Source organism: Canis lupus, chromosome 14 (genome assembly GCF_003254725.2).
Source record: "Canis lupus dingo isolate Sandy chromosome 14, ASM325472v2, whole genome shotgun sequence".
NCBI classification, from domain to species: Eukaryota; Metazoa; Chordata; class Mammalia; order Carnivora; family Canidae; genus Canis; species Canis lupus.
Window position 1 is genome coordinate 22,865,361 of NC_064256.1, and position 17,743 is coordinate 22,883,103.

General features: G+C 36.9%; 1 protein-coding gene and 1 long non-coding RNA gene across 2 annotated transcripts in view; one reads left to right on the forward strand and one right to left on the reverse strand.

Moving 5' to 3' along the window:
• The window catches only part of LOC118350567 (uncharacterized), a 171,443-nt gene that overhangs the window by 105,935 nt on the left and 47,765 nt on the right, over positions 1 to 17,743 (forward strand). Inside the window, exon 2 of the long non-coding RNA XR_004804581.2 lies at positions 14,532 to 14,615. This is a non-coding gene — a long non-coding RNA (uncharacterized LOC118350567). The remainder of the gene's footprint in view (positions 1 to 14,531; positions 14,616 to 17,743) is intronic.
• Positions 1 to 17,743, reverse strand: part of COL28A1 (collagen type XXVIII alpha 1 chain) — a 162,135-nt gene that overhangs the window by 81,343 nt on the left and 63,049 nt on the right. The window contains exons 17-21 of the mRNA XM_025471268.3: positions 14,207 to 14,275; positions 13,009 to 13,077; positions 4,188 to 4,259; positions 3,371 to 3,439; positions 404 to 475 (exon numbers count right to left, since the gene is read on the reverse strand). Coding sequence (XP_025327053.3) covers positions 404 to 475; positions 3,371 to 3,439; positions 4,188 to 4,259; positions 13,009 to 13,077; positions 14,207 to 14,275 — 351 coding nt within the window. The remainder of the gene's footprint in view (positions 1 to 403; positions 476 to 3,370; positions 3,440 to 4,187; positions 4,260 to 13,008; positions 13,078 to 14,206; positions 14,276 to 17,743) is intronic.

The window sequence follows — 17,743 nt, forward strand, 5'->3', positions numbered from 1 at the left end:
CCTACTCTCCTGCATTCTGAAGCCCTGCTTTTCATCATCACCGGGCTGCCTCTCAGTCTGCAACTGTGCTGTTGTTTAGCAAAACAAGATGGAAGAGAATTGGTATCTCCTGCAATCTTAACTTTATCCCAACTTCTGAATATCTGGTGGTCATTTGAGAGAATTGACATACAGAGTGTCTCTAAGAATCATAAATGTTTCAATGACGATCACTTATTTTATGGGTTCTTCATACTATCCTGTTTGGTCCAGAATAGTACCAATAGTTTTCTAAAGCCTTTTTCATTTGGATTTGTTGAGAAGGAACGAGGGAATCCAATTTGCAGTGGAAATTTAATATTCTATTAAAACCAGACACAATTACAATTTCCCCAAAGCATAAATGAGAATATAAAAAACATACCTTTGGACCTTCAGGCCCTGGAAATCCCCTCTGTCCATGATTTCCTTTGCTCCCTTTCTTTCCTTCATCACCCTGACAAAATAATTATAAAAAGATGCCTGTATCAGCAAACCCTCCTTGCACTTCTAACAACCCTATCAGGACCATGTTATCAACTAACACCGATTTTCAATGTGTCCCAAGCTCAGCTCAGTTGTATAGGATTTGTCAAGGTTCTTGGGCAGATTGGATGACTTCAGAATGGTTCAGTCTCTACCACTTAATTGAATGTTTTTGTTTTTTTTAATCTAAGTTCAGTGTCTCTCTTTGGGGACTTTATTATTTTTTTTAATTTTATTTATGATAGGCACACAGTGAGAGAGAGAGAGAGAGGCAGAGACACAGGCAGAGGGAAAAGCAGGCTCCATGCACTGGGAGCCCGACGTGGGATTCAATCCCAGGTCTCCAGGATCGCGCCCTGGGCCAAAGGCAGGCGCTAAACTGCTGCGCCACCCAGGGATCCCTCTTTGGGGACTTTAATTTGAATCACACTTCTTTCGCACCATTGGTTTATTAACAGATGCTTCTGAAACATTCCCTGAAGTTTCAGAAAAGAGAGCTACCTGTGCTTTTTCAGCTTTAGTGCTGCTTCTGTTTTAAAACATAAAATGATATATTTTCCAATATAGAGAACAAACTGGTGGTTGCCAGAGGGGAGGTGGGTGGAGGACTGGGTGAACTAGGTGAAGGGGATGAAGAGTCCATTTATCTTGAGCACTGAGAAATGTATAGAATTGGTGAATCATTACATTGTACACCTGAAACTAATAAAAACACTGTATGTTAATTATACTTGAAAAAGAATTTTTTTTTAATTTTTAAAAAGAGGTGGCAACAAAGAAGGGAAGCATGAAATAGCTAGCTATACAAAATGTGACCACTAAAAAACAAAACAAAACAAAAAACCACAGCCAGATTTTTCAAATACAGCCCCACTTCTTCCCTAATAAGGATCCTAGTTCTGTCTCCCAAATGAGACCAATAATCCTACTGGTGGAAAGATGCATGAGCATTAACCTGGAGCAGAGTTCTAACCTGCCCACTGGCTGTTCCTCAGCCTGGTTGTGTAAGCTAGTACTTCCCTGAAAGGATTTTGTTACCTTCTCACAGAGCCCTCAGAGTGTTTCAAAACTATCCTTAAACAAGGACTCAACTGCAAGGTGTCATATCCAAATGTGGTTCAACAAAGGAATAGCCTTTTGGGGTTTGCAGCTGAGGCCATTTATGACATGAATGACTCTACTACCATTTTCAAACCTAAGTGTGCATCATGTACATACAGAATCATGTACAATCAGCCCACAGATTGCTGAGCCCCACCTCCAAGTTCCTGATGTAGTAGGTCTGCATTGAAACACAAGAATTCATATTTCTGACACATTCCCAAGGTCATCAGCAATGCAGACACTCCCTCAAGAAGAAGGACTGAACCCCTACTGCACCTATAGATTGTAATTAACTTCCCAAGGTCCAAACTAATGAAGAGCAGTGACACAGATGCTAAAAAAAAAAAAACAAAAAAAACAATTGAAGGTTATTGTATCATTAACTTATTGTGCCATTATCATTTATCAGTAGAGGCAAAATCTAACCCCAACTAGTTATTTTCTTCCATTCACTTCCAAATTTAATTTATTGACCTAAATTACCCAGAAGACAACAGTAGGAACACAGAGGTAATAAAGCACCAACACTAAACCACAGCATGTCCAGGCTACATAACATAATCCTACCACTCCTCTCTATAACCTACTGTAAGCTACAAATCCCCTCAGAGCTACAAATCCAGTGCCTTCTGTTTCCAATGCATTTTCCTTGCTCTATCAATAGCATTTGACACCACTGGTGGCTTCCCTCTTGAAACCCTCTCACCTGGGTTTCCCTAACCCGGTAACTATGCTGCTTATCTTCATGCTGTTCTGAATGTTCTTTCTCCAACTACTGCCCAGTGTGGGATTCAAACCTCAGCTCTCTTTCTCAGAGACATCACGCATTCTTATAGCTTCAATTATTAACTCCAAGGGTCTATTTTCTGAAAGTATATTCGAGAAAACATTAGTTCTCCTGAATGTTGATAGACAAGTATTACTAAAAATATTTTTGTTGGATGTGAAAAAGGTATTCTCTGTCCACATTTACCTCCCCCGCCACATGAAAAGAGATCTCATAGTCTGATAAGTCAATAAATTAAAATGTTTGAAATTCTGCAACTATATTTAAATGTCAAATACTCACATTTATGGTTAAGGACTCAATTTTAGCCAATATTTGCACAAGATGTAGACATCTTAAGGTTTCACTAAACACTTTAACACAATTATAAATAGAACACTAATAAGTATATGGATTTTATTTTTACTTTACTCATGTAATTCTTCAGAATCTTTATGCATACATTGATGACGGTATATAAAAACTGTAGGAACATCTGGCATCTTAGAGTCTGTAGGTTATGTCCAGCATGGTCTTATTGATGAATTTGGATATTCTCATCTTGACATATAAAGATGTTATTCAACCAACATTTCTACGATGTGTCACATAAATTTATGCCAAATTGTGAAAATGAAACCTCCATTTGATAATGTGATATTTCTTATTACTGTGTGAGATTCTATAAATATTTGAAGAAAATGTATGTACTTTCAAGTCTCAAGGATGTATCTCAGGGCTTCTTTTCTATTGTTTTTAAAATATCAGTCTGGCCATTTATTGAGAAAACATGTGTTGAACTCTTTCTCTTATGATAGATCTTAGGAAAGTAAAAATGAATAATACATACTTGCTGTCTTCCAAAAGCTCACAAACTAGATCTATAACTTTAAGGCAGAAGTAAACACATTTGACATAGCAGGAATAACAATCAAATTTCTCCTAAATTGTCTCCTTGGGCAGTCTGCTTTCCCCAACACTGTGTCAGTTCCATACCTTGGAGCCAGGTTGTCCTTTTCCAGGTGGTCCTTCTGGGCCTCTTGTCCCTGGAAGCCCTGCTTCTCCCTAGAGGAAATGACACTGATGTCTTGGCTAATCCTCAATGGACAGTTCATATAAGCCTTCCTTTTCCTCCTTTTATGGCCAGTGGATTCTCTGCTGAGACCCCCCAAAATAGACCAGACCTTCACTTTAGTCTTAAAATTAATTTGGAAATTTACCAACTTTAAATTAATATCAAATTCTAGTTTAGCTCAGAGCAGCTGAAATATGAAAAAGACTAATTTCTCAGCCAATTTTCAAAGAATAAGCTCACTTTCCTTTGGCTCTTCATTCACATTTGATGGTTTGGTTTAAAAAAAAAAAAGAAACAAGAAAGACCTTCAGCCTTTCCATCTGCTGTTTTTCTCTACTTATATTGAAAAATGAGTATTTCAAATGTCAGCTCATAATACTTTAGAAAATTTTTATAATTACTTCCTGACTGCATTTACAGACTCTCTTTGTGGAGGTGGAAAAAGTGTTTTTCTCAAAATTTCGATTCAAGTGCTTTCTAGGAATCCCAAAAGGACCAGGTCACTGCAGGATGCCATGGCTGAGATGCCAGAGAGAAAGCAGAGAGCTGGAGACACTCTTTAGTCATTAAAGTGGTGTTTTTTCTATCTAAAGAAGTGAAAAAGGAAATTTAGAGTTGAGAAATGTTTTCTTAAAAAGACTCAGTTTGTCCTGGATGATTTAATTTGAGCTCCTACAGGACCAAGATATCAGTGTGGTTCGATAGTTTTTACTCTAGGAACATAAAAAATAGTGTTACCTTCTTCCCTGCAGCTCCATCCTCTCCTGGTACTCCTGGTTGTCCTGGGAGCCCTATTGAGCCTGGCTCCCCCTGGTGGATAAGAAAAGATTTTATTTCCCAGAAATTCATATTTATCTTATCATATTTATCATACTTTAAATTCATAAAGGTGGAGGTGCATAAACACCTCCATTTTGTGGTACTTGCCAACTGCTTGTATCTTACAGTACTTGCAAGAAGTCTCTGAATGGATAAATCCGAGTAGTAGCTAGTAGTAATTAAACTATCAGACCTTGGGCAAGTTACTTAACCTCTTAGCATCTCAATTCTGGATTATATTGTTATGGATTGAACTGTAACATGTTGAAGTCCTAACTCCTGGGACCTGTGTATGTTAACTCATTTGTAAATAGGGTCTTTGTAGACATAACCAAGTTAAGATGAGGTGATAGGGCAGGCCCTAATTCAATATGACGCTGTCCTTATAAAAAGAAACAAACACCACATTAAGGCAGGCACACAAGGGGAACTCCATGTGACAGCAGAGGCAGAGTCTGCAGTGGTTCAGCTACAAGCCATGGAATGCCAAGCACTGGCAGTCAGCATCAGAAACTAGGACAAGGCAAAGAAAGATTCTTCCCTACAGGTTTTAGAGAAAGCATGACCTGAAGACACCTGGATTTTCAATTTTCTCTAGAATTGTGAGATAATAGATTTCTATTGTGTTGAACCGCAGTTTGTGGTTCTTTGATACAGAAACCCCAAGAAACTAACCTACAAGTGAAATTTCAGCTCTAATAGTCAATAATGCTACTTGCTTTCAAGTTTGTTTAAGAATATATCCTTTAAAATTCTCCAAGAATGTTTGCTACTTTCAAACAGTGCCAAAGTGCTTTTACTGCATTTATTAAGAGCAAAAATATTAAAGATAAGTGAGAGTCATTTCATGTAAACTCAACTAAAACAAACCCAAAAAACAAAACAACAACAAAACCTAGTGAAAATAAGAAGTACATAAACCTAAAAATAAATAGAAGGATATGGTAAAGATGAGAGCAGACAGTAGTAAATTTGAAAATCAAAAGTAAGAAAAATAACAACACTAAAGGGTAATACCTTTAAAAAAATTAAATAAACTTCAGCAGAAATTACTAATATGAAAAAAGTTACAGATAACAGTATTAAGAATTAAAGGGAAATATAACTATGTACATATTAAAGGTTTTTCTAAAATCATAGAAAATTTCTGTGACAATTTCAAACAAATAAATTGGAAAAGAGTAACATAATTTTTAAGAAAAATATAAATTATTTAAGTGACATAAGGATAAATGGACAAGCTAAATAAACCTGAAGCATTAAAAAACTGAATCAGTAATTGAAAGTCTCTAATTTGCTCTCCTTCCAAGATCACAGGCTCTGTTAGTTTTATATAGTCAAGCCTTCCCAATTCTTTATCCTTCGAAGAACAGATATTCCCTATCTTATACAAATAGTTCTGAGAAACAATAAAAGAGGGAAATTTACCCAATTTATTTCAAGAGGCTAGTAAAATGTTAAAGTCATATAATAATAGGACAAGTAAACAATATTGTAGAGCAGACTACCTATGAATGTAGATATAATGTAAGTTTCCAGTCAAATGGAGGAATAGGGACCAGATTCAACTTCCTCCCTGACACAGCTAAAAACCAGACAAAATATATAAAGCAATATCTTTCAAGACATTAGACATCACCTAATGAAGAATAATAATACCTGAGAATGAGGAAATAAGTTAGGTGAATACTATAATTTCCCCAGTTTGCTGCCTGGGTAAAGTTTCCAGGCCATGGTACAGGGAGAGAGAACCCAGAGAAAGTTCAGAAATATCTCTAATTTAAGGAGACAAAGGTAGGAGTCTAGGTAAGGCAGGTATCAAAAATTCACAGAATAAATTACCTGATGGAAAGAAGGTACACAGAAAGAACGATGAAGCTCTGATGAGTATCCCCCTCAAGTATTCAAGTAAATACTCTTCAGCACAGTGTGAAGAAACTAAACTACCCAACACCCAGAAAACAACCAACTTAAAGGATTAGAGAAAACTGGCAGCAGGCCAGAAATAGTGCCTGCTTCCAGTGGCAAAAAAGGAAATCTCACAATTATGAGGGCATAGATTAGAGTTTTTAAAAAAGGCCTTGCTTCAGTAGTCAAGATAAATGAATCCTAGCCTAAATGTTGCTTTAGTCCTATCTAAGAAAGCTTAAAAGCAAGATTAAGAGGTTCAAACTGTTTTTAAGGGTCTTAAAAGAATCCAGGAACAAAGATATGTATGGAAATACAAAGATGTATATAGGAACACAAAAATGTCTAGCCCCCCAAAAATGTAAAATTCACAAAGTTTAGCATCTATCCAAAACTAATCAGGAATTCAGAGAAACTGGGGTGGGGGGTGGGGGAGACTAAAGAAAATGGCACAGGTGATACAATAGTAGATAAGGACCCTAAAAGCTTTTGTATTGCATTCCATATTCCAGAAACCAAAGGAAAGTTGAGATACATTAAATAGAAACATGAAGTTATAGAAAGATACGATTTGAACTTCTAGAGTTGAAAACTGCAAAGTATGAGATAAACCATATGCTGGATAAAATTAAAAACAAATTAGACATCACAGCAGATTAATGAACTCAGAAACATAGCAATAAAAACTATCTAAAATGAAACAGAAAGAAAAGAGACTGAAAAGGAATGAGCAGAACTTCAATGAAACAGCCACATTTAAGTAATATGGGGTGTCCTGGGTAAAGGCAGAGAGCAGGAAATATTTCAAGAAACAATGGCTTACTATTTCCAAATTTGATGAAATCAGTAACTCACAGATCCAAGAAAATCAATGAACCCTGAACACAAGAAATATGAGGAAAACAAAAGTAAAGCACATTATAATGGCATGGCTCAAAACTAACGATACAGAAAAAAATCTCAAAGGTAGTCAGACAAAAGAGACATGTAGAAAAACAAATGTGTGGATTCTAGCAGATTTCTCATCAGAAACAATGAAAATGAGAAGTGAAACAACATCTTTTTTTTTAAAAGATTTTATTTTTATTTATTTATGAGAGAGAGAGAGAGAGAGAGGCAGAGACACAGGCAGAGGGAGAAGCAGGCTCCATGCTGGGAGCCCCTGACGCCGGACTCAATCCCGGGGCTCCAGGATCGGGCCCTGGGCCAAAGGCAGGCACTAAACCACTGAGCCACCCAGAAATCCCCCTCCAATGTACCTTTTTAACTAAAAAAATTAGAAGATCTTTATGGATAAAAGAACAAATATTTTCCTGAAAAATCAGTTTTACACTGTCGTTCAAAAGACTCAATATTTAATCTTCAGATTCAATGCAATCTCAATAGGATACCCCACTGGGATACTCTGTCAAATTTGACAAGTCAATCCTAAAAGGAATATGTTAGAATTAAGAGTAACCAGGAAAGAAGTTGAGAGCATTGTCCCTATTGATGATAAAACTTATTATAACTCTATCATAATCAAGACAGAGAATTAATAGCACTGAAAGATATAAATAGACAAATGGAGCAGAATAGAGAACTCAGGCACTGATCCTCACACATAGAGAAGCTCGATGTATAACAGATGTGGAATTATATACCAGTGCAGCAAAGATGGACTATTCACCAATCCATGTGAGGACATCTGGTTGTCCATCTCAGAAAAAAGAGATCACTCACTACCTTGCCCCATACACAAAAAGAAACTGTAAGTGGACTAAAGACCTAAATTTTACAAAGCAAAACACCAAATTTTAAGAAGAAAATATGAGTATCTTTAAGACTTTGGAGTCAAGAAATGTTTGTAAATAATATTCAAAAAGCTCAGACCATCAGAACTTACAACTTCTGTATAGTAAAAGGTACCCTAGGTAAAAAAGCAAAAATAAAAACAAAACAAAACAAAACAAACAAATGATAGCCCAGGGAATATCTGTAACCAAATTAACAAAGGATTAATATCCTAATACAAAAAACTTTGACAAGAAAGCAACACCAGGCTATTTGGGGTCTTTTCTGATTCCACACAAATCTTAAAATAATTTGTTCTAAAAAAAAAAAAAAAAAAAAAAAATGTTCTAACTCTCTGAAGAAAGTCCATGGTATTTTGATAGGGATTGCATTAAACGTGTAAATTGTCCTGGGGAACATTGACATTTTCACAATATTAATTCTGCCAATCCATGAGCATGGAATATTTTTCCATCTCTTTGTGTCTTCCTCAATTTCTTTCAGAAGTGTTCTATAGTTTTGAGGGTATAGATCCTTTACCTCTTTGGTTAGGTTTATTCCTAGGTATCTTATGCTTTTGGGTGCAATTGTAAATGGGATTGACTCCTTAATTTCTCTTTCTTCAGTCTCATTGTTAGTGTATAGAAATGCCACTGATTTCTGGGCATTGATTTTGTATCCTGCCACGCTACCAAATTGCTGTATGAGTTCTAGCAATCTTGGGGTGGAGGCTTTTGGGTTTTCTATGTAGAGTATCATGTCATCGGTGAAGAGGGAGAGTTTGACTTCTTCTTTGCCAATTTGAATGCCTTTAATGTCTTTTTGTTGTCTGATTGCTGAGGCTAGGACTTCCAGTACTATGTTGAACAGCAGTGGTGAGAGTGGACATCCCTGTCTTGTTCCTGATCTTAGGGGAAAGGCTCCCAGTGTTTCCCCATTGAGAATGATATTTGCTGTGGGCTTTTCGTAGATGGCTTTTAAGACGTTGAGGAATGTTCCCTCTATCCCTACACTCTGAAGAGTTTTGATCAGAAATGGATGCTGTATTTTGTCAAATGCTTTCTCTGCATCTAATGAGAGGATCATATGGTTCTTGGTTTTTCTCTTGCTGATATGATGAATCACATTGATTGTTTTACGGGTGTTGAACCAGCTTTGTGTCCCAGGGATAAATCCTACTTGGTCATGGTGGATAATTTTCTTAATGTATTGTTGGATCCTATTGGCCAGTATCTTGTGCATCACAATGCCAGATTTCAGGATGTACTACAAAGCTGTGGTCATCAAGACAGTGTGGTACTGGCACAAAAACAGACATATAGATCAATGGAACAGAATAGAGAACCCAGAAGTGGACCCTGAACTTTATGGTCAACTAATATTCGATAAAGGAGGAAAGACTATCCATTGGAAGAAAGGCAGTCTCTTCAATAAATGGTGCTGGGAAAATTGGACAGCCACATGCAGAAGAATGAAACTAGACCACTCTCTTTCACCATACACAAAGATAAACTCAAAATGGATGAAAGATCTAAATGTGAGACAAGATTCCATCAAAATCCTAGAGGAGAACACAGGCAACACCCTTTTTGAACTTGGCCACAGTAACTTCTTGCAAGATACATCCACGAAGGCAAAAGAAACAAAAGCAAAAATGAACTATTGGGACTTCATCAAGATAAGAAGCTTTTGCACAGCAAAGGATACAGTCAACAAAACTAAAAGACAACCTACAGAATAGGAGAAGATATTTGCAAAAGACGTATCAGATAAAGGGCTAGTTTCCAAGATCTATAAAGAACTTATTAAACCCAACACCAAAGAAACAAACAATCCAATCACGAAATGGGCAAAAGACATGAAGAGAAATCTCACAGAGGAAGACATAGACATGGCCAACATGCACATGAGAAAATGCTCCGCATCACTGGCCATCAGGGAAATACAAATCAAAACCACAATGAGATACCACCTCACACCAGTGAGAATGGGGAAAATTAACAAGGCAGAAAACCACAAATGTTGGAGAGGATGCGGAGAAAAGGGAACCCTCTTACACTGTTGGTGGGAATGTGAACTGGTGCAGCCACTCTGGAAAACTGTGTGGAGGTTCCTCAAAGAGTTAAAAATAGACCTGTCTACGACCTGTTGGGGATTTATCCCAAAGATACAGATGCAATGAAACACCGGGACACCTGCACCCCGATGTTTCTAGCAGCAATGGCCACAATAGCCAGACTGTGGAAGGAGCCTCGGTGTCCAACGAAAGATGAATGGATAAAGAAGATGTGGTTTATGTATACAATGGAATATTACTCAGCTATTAGAAATGACAAATACCCACCATTTGCTTCAACGTGGATGGAACTGGAAGGTATTATGCTGAGTGAAGTAAGTCAGTCGGAGAAGGACAAACATTATATGTTCTCATTCATTTGGGGAATATAAATAATAGTGAAAGGGAATATAAGGGAAGGGAGAAGAAATGTGTGGGAAATATCAGAAAGGGAGACAGAACGTAAAGACTGCTAACTCTGGGAAACGAACTAGGGGAGGTAGAAGGTAGAACTAGGGGTGAGAGTGAATGGGTGATGGGCACTGGGGGTTATTCTGTATGTTGGTAAATTGAACACCAATAAAAAATAAATTAAAAAAAAAAAGAAAAAGAAAGGAACACCAAACCTAAAAAAAGAATACCTAAAAGAATTCACAAAGGAAAAGAGCTGAAGATCCACTAAGTACCCAAAAACCGTTCAAATAGTTACCAGGGAATAGAAATTAAAACAATGAGCTATATCATATATGCTTCATATTGGCAAAAAGGTAGAGAAAGGAGCATTGTCACATATTGCTAGAAGGAGGGTGAATGGGCAGAGCCATTTTACCCATTGTTCATTTTGGACAGGATTTTCACAATATCAAAACTGAAAACTTGCCTATATTCTATGATCTTCCAGTTCTACTTACAGTATCTATCACCAACTAGTGAGAGAAACTTGTAGTCTAATTTACACCAAAGGAAACTTGTAGAATATTTATGGCAGCATTGTTGGCAAAGGCAAAAGAATGGGAAGCAATTTAAATGTCTATCGATAAGAAGATGGATAAATTTTAAATGAGGTATTTTTACACAATAGACTACCATAGAGCAATGAAAATGAATGGATGAAGGACATATAAAAACAAATAAGACATGAGGCTGAATATAAATATATGGCAGAATGATGCATCATATAAAGTTCAAGAACACACAAAAGGCATATGTGGTTTATGGATAAAAACATATGTAGGAAAATCATAAAAACTTTGAAAGAATGATAAATACCCAAGTCATGATAATAATTAAGTCCGGTGAGGAAGAGGAGGGTCATGGGATTCAGAAGCACAGGGAAAGTCCTCTAGCTATATATCTGTAATGCTTCTTCTGAAAAATAATAGCTATAATAAATATGGCAAAATGTCAACATTTGATAAAGCTGGGTTGTGGATTACATGGGTGGTCTCTGTATTACCCTCTACACTATTGAGTATGTTAGAAATATTTCATTTTCTAAAGTGAAAGAAGATTAAGATTGCACTTCTGATTAGTGGCAAAACTGGGATTCAGAGTCAGGTAGCCTAACTGTTGAGCCTTACTACCCTATGTTGCTTCTCTGAAATTGGCACATATATGACATAATGCGTGTACACACATATACATACACTACATATATGTATGGTGACATTTATGTCATACTCAGCACCTAGCATATTGCGTGGCACATGGAAACCATTCAACAAATGGCAGCTATTATTACTATTTATGTTAGTGACTGCTATTTACATTAGCACATTTTGTATCCTTTGTAATTATATATTTATGTATATGTAACATGTATATTCTTCTAGATCCACATCTTGCACATTCTAATACCCAAATACCTATAAGAATGATGACAATGTCAGCCACAACAATGATGGAGCTTAACCCTCAGGATGGCCGGCCAAATCCTGTGTGCCTTCAGGATTAGTTATAGAAATTGTGAAGGGTAAAGTAAGAATTCGTTCATGTACTCAACAGCATTTATTGAGATCTGCTTGTCCCCAGAACTGGAGATTCAGTAATAAGACAAAAAAGGAAACAAGGACCCTGCTGCAGTGCAGTAGCACTGTCCAATAGACATATAAAGCAAGCCATCTATGTAATTACAGCTTCTCTAGTTGTCACATTCGCAAAGTTAAAGGACACGGGTGAAAATAATCCTAGTAATGTATTTTACTTACCTTACTATGTCCGAAATTGTATCATTTCAATATCCAATCAATCTGCAAATGTACTAATGATACAGTTCACATTTTTTGTGCTAAGCTCTGTAATCTAGTGTGTCTTTCACACTTAACACACACCTCACTTTATACTCTCATTCCCAGCATTCAATAACCACATGTGGCTGGTGGCTGCGGTGTGGGGCACTACATTCCTTTGAGTGATTAGTAAGATGAAAAGTAATTCAGAAAACATGCCAGTTGAGGGGAGTGGTAAGAGCAAAGGAAACAGCATGCTGGGATATAAAATAACTGGGTAAAAGGAGTAGGAGAGACATGCTTTAGGTTTCAGGACCAAATTTCTGAGGGAGTAGCTTTTGAGTTGAGATCTGAGACATGAGCCAGCCACAAAACAAGACAAGGGAAATACCCTTTGCTGAAATCTTACTATGTTATGTGCTCTGTTTATAATCTGGCAGGCAAGAATATTCTTAAAGAATTACACTGTGCCATCGCTTCTTGGCCTCTTGGCTAAGATCATGTGAAGAATCACACTATGCCAAAAGAGGGCCTCCGATGCTAATAAATATACAAATAAAAACCAGATAGCAGTCATTAAAATAAACTAAGATTTTTGGTTCTTCTTAAAAAGTAAGAGTTGCACTGAGCATAAGACCCCTTCCTGAATAAATATTCTCCTCTGATGAAATAACAGATGACACATGCAGATCTGTGTTGCATTTGGACATAAATGAAACTCCACATAATACGACATAAATTATCTAAACGCTTCTGATCACTATGGGCAGCTCACCTTTGGGCCTTGTACTCCAACTCCTACTGGCCCTCTAGGACCCGTAGCTCCTGTCTGGCCTACTTCACCCTAGTGAGGAAAGAGTATTAGAAGAGTATGTGACTATAGTAGCAATATAAAAATAATATATTCCTGCCTTTAGAGCTAGGAGCTTTCTTGTATCAACAAAATAAGATCAAACTGAGCTTTGTATGCTGGATTCACATTATGTGTGCAAATATATATATATATATATATATATATATATATATAGTAAATAGATATTAATTATATTGTCAATATTAACACTCACAATACATTTTAACATAAAACATGAAAATATATTTTAATATATATTGATTCTATTATTTTAATATATGTTTATATATAATTCAAATGCATATATTTGCCTAAAATCCCTTCAGGTGGATGGAGTTTTACCAAATTTGGAATGTATAATGGACTTGCTTAAAATACAGGCTAGGTGGCATACGCAAAAGGTGGCACCTGGAAGATGGACAGTTATACCCCACAGCAATGGAAATTGACACATGAGAAGCCAAAATGACTGTGAGTCCAGAGCAATTATCATAAGCAGAGAGAAAACCTGAGCTTCTAATAAGGAACCCACAGCAAAAAGCTCAAGGACAGTAACTTTATTCTATCACATGGCAATCTCTAAGGAGTATACTGGAAGGTGGGTACTCTCAAAGAAGTATTTATTTAACAATGATTAGTGATCATTTGGAGCAACGTTAAGGACAGCGAGTTAAATAAGAAGTGCCATGCCTCTCCCTAAGGGATAAAAATAATAGTTTTAATTTAGGACATAAAATGATTCCCACGTTCATAGATTTTTTTCCTTATCTCTGACTCTGTATCTTTAATTAAATGTGTCAGGAGTTAGGCCTACTGTGGCAGTGCTGGTGAGAATGGATTAGCCAGTCCACAGGTAGCCTGCTTGATCTGCTAGAATGGGATCTTTTGAGAAAAGGTAATAAAGAAAACAATAAACTAAGATTGCATAAATAAATGCTTCTAAATGTATAAAGATTACATACATTATCCAAACCATCAGGAATTACAGTAACATTTTGCATTAAGTAGAAGTCTGATTTTAAGTTCCTTTCATCTGCTGCTTTCCCAATGCACTGGCTACTGACCAGGAAACAGCAATTAGACATAGGTATGTTAAACTCTGCTCTCAGTTAGAAAATACCTTAGAACCAGGTAGGCCTTGTCCTGGAGGCCCTTGTGGACCAGGTGGACCCATAGGACCTTGGATTCCCTTTAAAATAAAACATTTTTAAAAAGTGTTAGTGAAATTAAGAAATTTGCATAAAAGTGGTTTCATACCCTCTAAAGTGAAAATTTCATTAACAACCCATAATACATTACTGGTAGTATTTGTTGAATGGCATGGTAGAGGCTGCCAGTTGAACCATAATATGCATTATCCCCTTTTTCCATACTAAGAGAATTTTAGCTGACCTGCATGGCTGCCAAGAATAACAACCATGATTCTCAATCCCTGTTGCATCCAGGTGTTGCCAGATGGACTGGATGCTGACCAACGGGATACAAATGGAAGTGATGTGTGCAACTGCTGATTCACAATAAGGGAAGAGGTATGCATTTCCCTTCCCTAATCCCCTTTCACAGGGGCTGAATTGAAGACACAGTGGCTATCCTGGACCATGTGGATGAGGAAAGCACCCTTGGAAGGGCAGACTCACAAGAATGAAGACTGAACTTCTGAAGACCCTAATGAACAGAGCTACCACACCAGCTTGGAGTTTCAAACAAGAGAAATAAAATTCCTTCTTGTTAACCTATTTCACATTTCAGTCACATGCAGGTGAACCTGTATTCTAGCTGTTTCAATCAAAATATAACAGGATGTTAAATTGAAGTTTTGACCTTAGGCTCTTAAGAAGTAGTAGTCGATAGACACCAAAATGAAGAATGTTCAAACACTAGATTCTCACTCACCTTGTGGGTATAAAAAGGGGAAGGAGATAGGATTAATTAGTTCTTCTCTGGAGAAAGTAATCTTATAAAGTGTTTTCTCTGAAGAAAATGAGAGGGGTTTGAGTTGCTTCTCTCTTTACCACTTCTAGAAAGAGAGCTTCAGTGAAACCACTTATTGACGTGGAGTTTTGCTTTGGTGACACAAGGGACCTATGTCTGACTCCTATCTGGGAAAGCTAAAATGGACTGTAATGGTTAAGAGAAAGCTAGGGTTGGATCCCATCTATCCCATCTATCCAGAGTTTGATAGCACAAAGGTCACACAAGTTTTTTCTGTGGATCAGATGTACTCTAGGTGAGAGATAGGGTTGGCCTGGAATCGTTTTGAATCCTGTCCCATAGGACCTGGAGGAGCAGTGGAATCTCAACAGAGAGAATCAGTATAGAACAAACCCCCAGAAAAGCAGAAGCTGATGATGAGAAACAGCTAGAGGAAGAGAGTCCTTCATCCATGTTCTGAGAGTGGCAGTCACAGGGGCAAGGCAGGAGCCCCACAATGAAGCTCAGTGTCAAGCAATTAGCAAGACCAGAGGATCCAAAGCCATGTGACAATAGACCATCCAAGAAAGAACCTGTGTCCTCCCCTCTACCCTCATCCTTGATTCAGCCTGGGAGGGATAAGAAGCATGTTTCTTCTCACAGATCATAGGTTTTCTCTATAGCTCATATCAGATAAATGAAGATTAAAAGGAAAATTAATATACTGACTGAATAATTTTTATTACTCAATTAAAACTGTGATTTACAACCTAGAGGTGACACTATGACTTGTTATTACCTAAAAGTAATATGAAAAGTTTGTAGCTCATTGATAATTTCTTCCTGCAGTAAGAAAAAGAAAAAACTTTCCTCACCAAAAAATATTTAAACAGTTGATGAAGAAAAACTAAAATTTTGTTTTGCTTACACCCCACAAGTTATGATTGTGTAAATAATGGCTACAGATACATGATTTTTTTATTTTAAGTAGTATCCCCTTTTCTCCAGCTGGATGACACAACTGCTTGTTTGTCTTTTAACTATAAATATCATTTTCTCTGGTTAATGAAGATGAAGCAGTCTAAACAGTTTAAGAAAGCTAAGGTTATTATGAGAAGGATGCAAAAGGACTCTTCTAGAATAATCTACAAGTTGGATGATATGTGACAAGGAACTAGAAAATTCAAAAAGATCCACCATATATGTTTGCACATGTGTAAATGTGGTTATTTGGTATTTTCACTCCAATTTATGACAGTTAATGTGGACAAGCCTCCAAACATTTCATGAAAATCTGCAGGTCACTTGAGAAGTATTATCAACATGTTCCTGAAACCAGGAGTTCTCCCAAAAACAGATGATTGGGGAAATTCATTTCTGTAAGAGAATTAGGAAGATGTAATAATAACAGTAATTCAGTGGGTAAACATGTTAAATTAAGGAGAAGAAAAATGAACAACTGTATAAATAGAGGTTACATTTAAGTAGGCTTTAAATCATTTGTCTTAAAAGAGCAATCAAATTCCTTTCTTGTTCAAAGCAGTTTACAAATAACACATTCTATTCAGTCTCCTATGCAGAGTCAGCTCCGTATGGACATCTACCTTAAAAGTTCTTTCTCTTGAAAATTTTGAGAGAAAGGGGTGAGGAGACAAAAGAAGTCAAAGAGATTTTCTTTTAAGCTAAAGAACAACAATCCCCACCAAGAACCAGCATTAAAGGCAACAGGAAGTTGCTGGTGGGAGGTCCAGAACTCACGGGCCATTTGGAAAGATTTGGCTTTCTTTGAACCTCATTTTTTAGCACCAGGACCACAACACCCAGAACTAGGACTGTCCAGCCCCTTCCAGGATCAGAATGTAAGCCTGGCTGAAACCAGCAAATAAACTACAAAGTTTGAGACTGCCCAGTGCTGTAGTCAAACCATAGTTCTGGTGTAATAAAAATATCCAGCTCTTAATTATTATCTAAACACTTATATACAGACTTATCTTTGCTTTTCCTGCATCTTAATCCTCCTAATGTATTACATTAGGATCGCTATCAAGAGAAAGGAAATGGGAAAAGGAGTAATATCCAACTTTGCTGTTGCTTGGATTAACAACAACAAAATACTAATTAATTTCAAGACGTGGGGGTGGGGGGCACCTGGGTGGCTCAGTCACTTAAGCATCTACCTTCAGCTTAGGTCATTATCTCAGGGTCCTAGGATAGAGCCCTATATCAAGTTCCCTGTTCAGCAGAGAGCCTACTTCTGCCTTTTACTCTCCCTCTGTACTCTCCTTCTGTCTCTCAAATAAATCAATAAAATCTTTAAAAAAAATAATAATTTCCAGATGGTTAGAAATAAATTCTAATGTCAACAATGAGATTTGGAATTCTTTCTTTTTTTATTCTCTTTTCCCACTCTCCTAGATAAGGGAAGCACTATTCTTTCTCTAGGCAACAGAATAATTCAAACCTTAATCATAAATCTTAAACCGATTGGCTACTTTCTATGCAGGAGGACAGTTAGCATAAAGTTGGATTTGTTCATCACTTTGATTAAATGAGATTCTATAGGTAGATAGTGCTATTACATTATCTTTATATTATTTAAATCTAATAAAATTACCCAGCTTTTCCAAAAGTTATGGTCAGAAGATTTTGGAAGCAGTTAAGCCACGAATGTGGACATCTTCAGAGAGCTTTCCTTCCTTCTGACCAAGAGAAGCCAAATGTCATTTATAAACCCAGTCTGTAGGGG